The 7,091-nt window shown below is 34.6% G+C and overlaps 1 protein-coding gene across 1 annotated transcript in view; it reads left to right on the plus strand.

The window, feature by feature from the left end:
* Positions 1-7,091, plus strand: part of PDCD6IP (programmed cell death 6 interacting protein) — a 64,947-nt gene that overhangs the window by 13,249 nt on the left and 44,607 nt on the right. Inside the window, exon 3 of the mRNA XM_003781785.3 lies at positions 722-791. Within this exon, the coding sequence (XP_003781833.1) occupies positions 722-791 (70 nt within the window). The remainder of the gene's footprint in view (positions 1-721; positions 792-7,091) is intronic.

The raw sequence follows: 7,091 nt of genomic DNA on the forward strand, positions 1-7,091 counted from the left end.
AAGTAGCTGGGACCACAGGCGCCCGCCACAACGCCCAGCTATTTTTTGGTTGCAGCCATCATTGTTATTTGGCGGGCCTGGGCTGGATTCAAACCTGCCACCTTAGGTGTATGTGTCTGGCGCCTTAGCCACTTGAGCCACAGGCGCCGAGCCAACAGTTTTTTCATAAAGTAAATCTTTATTCATCTGTAATGTACATAGGGAAAAGTGAACAAATAATGTGTATAGCTTAAATCTTCCCAAGTGAATATATATGTATAATTACCACCCAGATCAATTTAAAATATTACCTTATTTCATCCCTCTGAAGTAAACATTCTACTATTTTTGTCTTCATGGGGATGGTGTGTTTAATCTTATCTTCTAGGAAACCTTAGTACTTATTTTGTTTATTGCTGTTGCTTCTCTTGGCTTGTTTGGTGTTTATTAAGTGCTTGTTCTGTTAAAGTCGTTTAGTGTTTTTTAAGATAAAAGAGATAATGTTTATGATTGCTGAAGCAGAATGACCACTGAAATATTCCAGTACCTGTATTTTACCTTTTAAAAAAATTGTGATCTAGATGAGGAGAAGAAAAAAGAATTTGTTCATTAGATAAGATAATATTTTAGATAGGTTGAGCTTTTGTCTTTTTGCTCATTATAATTTTTTTCAAAAGAAACCTAATATTTAATAAGATCCAGGAAGGTAACATAATTTTCTATTTTTTCTCATTCTCTTCAGATCTGTTTAACATTTACGTGGAAGGATGCTTTTGATAAAGGTTCGCTTTTTGGAGGATCTGTAAAATTGGGTATGTAAAAATGATAGGAAACTTGGTCTAAATTACTTTGCATTATTTTTGGTTTTTAAGTTTGTGCTCCTAATGACCCTTTGTAAATACTAAAATATTTTATATCTCATTTTCTTTTAACTTCAACTTTTAATGCAATTTTAAAATATTTGTAGAGAGCCTATACCTTGCCAGGCACTGTCCTAGTTATAAAAATGAGTAAGGTAGTTGTATTCAGTCTGGTTGTGAAGACAGTTGATCACTCTAAAATATAATATTATATTGTATCAGCCTGTGAACAAACTTACGAGAACAAGAATGAGGAAAAAGTTAATTCTAACTGTTGAAAGCAAACAATATCTAGGTTAGACCTTGAAGGATGAATTTGTTTTTTCTAGGTAGAAAGTAATATTATAGGTATAACATCATAGCCAAAGGTCAGAAGGGCAAAGGTTTTTTAATCTATTGGCCTGAATAAGATAACCTCTCTGTATTAATTTTCTCATCTGTGACATGATAATACTGTTTTATTTCATTGGGCTCTTATGTATATTAAATGAGTGAATATATGTAAAGTTCTTAGGGTAGTGCTCAGTAAGTATTAGTAGCAATGAATAATAATATATAATACAATATAAGATATTATATATGCTTATATATAATTGTATAGATACAATGCTATATATGCATTGTATCTAAAATACTACATAAGACAGTTACATGTATGCTTTACACAGTATATATTTATGTATACCTTAAATAATATTTGTATTATATAACAAATACTATAATATATACTGTATAACTTATAAGATGTTGATACATGTATTATAACACACATATATTTACATATGGTGTACATCTATATATCTGCAGTATATAAATACTGTATATCTATAAGGTATAGACTTATATAAGGGTAAGATTATGGAAATATTTTATACTATTACAAAGTATATATAATATTCTGTTATACAATATTAATGAATTGGGGATTCAATTGAATCAGGTTGAATTGGGGATTCTCCAGGGTGGTGATACTGGAAAGTATATTGTGAAGAGTTTTAAATATTATACTCTTGAATGTATTCTTTTTCTCTTATATTTATTAAGTGCTAATATTTATTGCACACTTAGTCCTCACAGGCACTCTGGAAGTGGCTTTACATATATTATCTTATTGAATTCCCCAGTAACTTAATGAGGAAAGGCATTATTACCAGTTGAGCAAACTGGCTCAGAAAGGTGAAGTGATTTTCTAAGGTCATATGGTTAGGATTTGATGAAGCTGGGATTTGAATCTGGGAAGCCTACATTCAGGAACTAGAGAGAAACAGATTAGTTGGGAGATTGGTGAGAGAGTATGAAGTTAGACAAGGTATTGTATTTAGGTCAGAGGAGAAAAGATGCATTTGAGAAACATTTTATAGGTGAATTGGCAGGATTTGCTGACTGTCACTTTAAGGGAAGGGTAGGAGTTGAGGGTTGATTCTTAAATTAATAACTTGGTTTGACCTGTTGGAGGTGTTTATTCCTTTCAATAGACAGATTGAGTTTGACTTTTCTGTGTTGTGTCTGGGTAGAAATTTCTCTGGCCTTGGAAATCATGGAAACAGCCAATGTGGGTTGCTCATTTCAGAAGATTTGCACTAAAGGTTTAGGGACAAAGGGAGCATTACTCTGAGAGGGAGGGGAAGGGAGTTTTAGTTACTACTTATGACTCAAGCTGTTATGACTTAAGGAGCAGATGACAGAAGTAGGAGATACTTGAGTGAGATAGGTTAAATGATCAAATCGCGGGAAGAAGTGGGAAGTAAAAAAATGAAGAGCATAAATAAAGCAGGAGGTGGTTAATCAAGGCATTTTTGGTAGCAAAAATTGGGAAGTAAATGCCCTTTAGTAATTTCTTGGTTAAACAAAGTACTATCTGTTTAGTAGAAAATTGCATAATTTTAGAATACTAAGAATAATAATGCAAATATATGTATGTTGACATGTAAAGCTATTATCAATGGAATATTGACTAAAAGACCTGTTAAGAGTTCAGAGTTGCCATATTGTACAACTCTGGGTTCCCCTGGGATGGGCTTCCTGGGATATCCTTCATATAGAACCCAGTGCGATTCTTTCTGTTTGGAGTTGTATATTCAGACATCTTAAGTATGATGTAGTTTCCAATTTGTGAAAAGCCTTGTGAACATATATGTTATTTATGAAGACAGTAGAAAATTAACTGTGGCCAACTCTGTGAGGTGGGATATTGGCTGATTTTAAATTTATTTTTGTTTGTAGCTTTCTTTGTTTTCAAACAATTGTTTGAATTTTGGAAAATTTTTTATGTATAATCAGGTTATTTTCTTTTTAAAAAACTTAATGAAAAAGATGTGATATGTAAGAAAAAAGAGTGGAGTCAAATATTTAAAAAATGATCTTCAAAGAAAGGAGAATTGAACATTTTAAAAAACCTGATTTAAGTTTAGTAGTTGAAAGAAGAAATCATAAATGAAAAAAATAGGACTTAAACTATAAGAACAAAAATGGTTCTCATGAAGTCTCATACATGAAAAATTTTCTAAATAAAATGGCAGACTACACCTGGGATAAGAGTATTTGGGTACTGGGATATGTACCTTGTGTATAAACAGTTTGCTTTTATCTGTTGCTTAGAGTATATTTCATTCCTCTTTGAGCTCACTTTCTGTCGTATAATGGACCAGTTGCTTCATGTTTAGTTCATGATTTTTTTACTGCTTTGTATACATGTGTATGTATGTGTGTGTTTTAGGGGGTTTAATTGCTCCATCACCAGACATATTCCACGCTTTTGTCATATTCTCAAGATTTTAGAACTTAACTATTTCTCTAAAGTCTGCCTTTTCCCAAGAGATTCCCTTTATGGCTTCTTGTGTTTTCTTGCTTGAATCTGGACTCTTTGCCCACTAAAGCTGCTAAATAACTATTATCCTTGCCAGTCACTACTCCCTTAGGTTAAAGCCATTGTTATTTGGATATTGTGTCTTCTTCTTTTGCAGGAATATATTCTTAAGTAACTTTTTTTTTTCTTTTGGCCAGAGCTGGGTTTGAACCTGCCGCCTCCGGCATTTGGGGCCAGCGCCCTACTCCTTGAGCCACAGGCGCCTCCCCAAGTAACTTTTTGAGAAAGGTTAACTTTCTGAATTTCTTTTTTCTGCAAATGTCTGTATTCTTCCTGAACACAAATTTGGCTAGAAATTCTAGCATTTAGGTATTTAGGTAAAAACTTTGGAGTCATTCTTGACTCTGTCTCCCTTCATTCCCTACGTCCTTTTAATTCATCAGCAAATCCTATTAGATTTTCCTTTGAAGTATATTCAAAATTCAGTTACTACATAGCACTTCTGCTGCTACCATTCTTTTCTAAGCCATCATCACCTATTAGCATCTTACTGCAGTAGTTACCTGTCTAGTCTCCTGCTTCTAACAATCTGTTGCTTCTCTATGGTCTGTTTTCCACAGTGGAGGCAGAGTGTTTCTCTGTTAAAAATTCTTTCTTTTTTTCTTTTTTTGGTGGCGCCTGTGGCTCAGAGGAGTAGGGTGACAACCCCATATGCCATAGATGGTGGGTTCAAACCCAGCCCCCGCCAAAAAAAAAAAAAAAAAAGAATTTTTTTTTTTAAGACAAGGTCTTGCTCTGTCACCTAGGCTAGAGTTAATGATCATAGCTTACTATAGCCCTAAACTCTTGGGCTCAAGTGATCTTCCTTCCTTAGTCTTCCAGGTAGATAACTGGGATATAGGTGCCTATCACTGCAGATGGCTAATTTTTTCTTTTACATTTTTTTTAGAGACAGGATCTCACTCTGTTGCCTGGGCTGGAGTGTAGTAGAGTAATCATAGCTCACTGTAAACAGAACTCCTGGGCTCAAACTATTCTTCTGCCTCAGCCTCCTCAGTAGCTAAGGACTAGAGGAACATGCCGCACACTTCACTCATTTTTAAGTTTTTTGTCGAGAAAGAGGTCTAGCTTGTGATCCTCCTGCCTCAGCCTCCCAAAATGCTGGGATTACAGGTATTAGCCACTATGCCTGCCAAATTAATTAAAAATATATTTCTTCTGAACTTGAAGGCATGAAAAGTTTGAATTTTTTTCTTTTTGTAGGTGATGTATTTCTTTTCTGTTGGGAAGATTTTTACAGTGTTTCTTTGTTCTTTGTGTTTAGAAATCTCAAAAGACCTAGTTGGATGTCAGATTATTCTTTGTGTAAGGGCATTTATTGTTGGCCCTTTTAGTTTGAACACTCTTATCTTCCTTTAACCCTGAGAAATTTTCTTCTATTCCTTTGATAATTCTGTCTCTTTTTTTCTCTCTTCTTTCTGGAATACTTTTATTAGTTGGATATTGGTTGTTCTGAGTTATTCACTTATAATTCTTATATTTTTCATTTCTTTGACTTTATGTTCTATTATTTGGGAGGCTGCCTAGATATTATTTTCTAATACCTCTTTTGAAAAAATTTTAGTAATCTGGTTTTTAATTTCCAAGAGTTTTTTGTTATTCACTGATTTTAAAAAAATAGTATCTATTATTGTTTTATGTTTATACCACCTTTGAATCTCTGTAAGGATCCTAATTATCATCTTTGGAATATTATGTTTTTTTTTTTTTGAGACAGAGCCTCAAGCTATCCCCCTGGATAGAGTGCCATGGCATCACTCTCACAGCAACCTCCAACTCCTGGGCTCAAGCGAGTCTCCTGCCTCAGCCTCCCAAGCAGCTGGGACCATAGGCGCCCGCCACAGCGCCTGGCCATTTTTTGGTTGCAGCCATCATTGTTGTTTGGCGGGTCCGGGCTGGGGATTTGAACCCGCCACCTTAGGTGTATGTGGCTGGCGCCTTAGCCCTTGAGCCACATGCGCCGAGCCGGAATATTATCTTTTATTATTGGAATTATCTTTGTTTATTTTGGCCTCAGTTTTTCACTTCACCTTGATCTTTATTTTGCTGCAGGCTTTCTTCAGATTCTGGTTATTCTAGATTTTCCATGTATTTATTTAAGAAAGTAGGTTAGGACAAGTTGGTGTTTCTGTCTGCTTCATTTTAGAATGAAAAGGCTTGAATTGGTTTGGAAGCACGTTGAGACAGGTTGTTATTCCAAGGGAGGCTTCCACAGTTCTGTAACAAGGAAGTCTTTACTTTATGGCAGTACCCCGTAGCACAGACATACAATTGTAGTCTTGTTCTGGTTCTCCTAGATGGTTTGTTTAGTGTTTTTTGTAAGGATTCTTACTTTGCTTGGTGGTCAGTGCCTGGCACATTATGCAAGAACTTGAATTCCACTGTGGTTGAATTCTATGCGTAATAGGGAACTATTGTAGATTTTTTTCTGGATTTATTTTGAATTCTGATAAAATAAATATATATACCATAATATACCATCTTAACCAGATAATACATCTGAAGTGTTATTTTTAAGCATATACTGCAGCGGTACAAACACCACCACCATCATCTTCACTTACAAAACTGAAACTCTACCCATTAAATAATTTCCCATTCTTCTCCTGCAACCTCTGGCAACTACCTTCTGTATCTGAATTTAATTACTTTAGGCACCTCATGTAAGAGAATCATACAGTATTTGTATTAAAAAAAATTGTTTTAAGAAACACATGACGATGGTGTGTGACACACCTCTTGGAGGCAGGACATAATTGTAAGAGGGACTTTACCTAACAAGTGCAATCAGTGTAACCTGGTTCTCTGTACCCTCAATGAATCCTCACAATAAAAAAAGAAATAGAAAGGAACATGACAAGAAATTTATTAACCATTTTTAAGCAGACAATTCAGTAGTGTTAGGCATTTCACATTGTTGTGAAATACATTTCCAGAACTCTGGAACTTTTCCATCTTGCAAATCTGAAACTCCTCTTGCCCCCAGACCCTGCCAACCACCATTCATTCTACTTTCTGTTTTATGAATTCGACTATTGTAGGTACCTCACATTACTGGAATCATATACTGTTTGTCTTTTTGTGATTGGCTTATTTCACTTAGCATGATGTCCTCAAAGGTTCATCCATCGTGTAGCATGTGATTGCCTTCCTTTTTTAGATTGAATAATATTCCATGGTATGTTTCATAAATACCACATTTTCTTTATAAATTTTGTCCAGTTGTCAGTTGATGAAACTTAGGTTGCTTTTACCTTTTGGTTCTTTTGAATAATGCTGCTGTTAAAATTGGTGTCTTTTTGAGACTACTTTCAGTTCTTTTGAGTATAAAATTTTTTGAGGATCCACCTTATGCCATATTGTTTTTCTTTTTCTTTTTTTTTTTT

Source organism: Otolemur garnettii, unplaced genomic scaffold (assembly GCF_000181295.1).
Source record: "Otolemur garnettii isolate 467f Iridium unplaced genomic scaffold, OtoGar3 scaffold00002, whole genome shotgun sequence".
Classification (NCBI taxonomy): domain Eukaryota; kingdom Metazoa; phylum Chordata; class Mammalia; order Primates; family Galagidae; genus Otolemur; species Otolemur garnettii.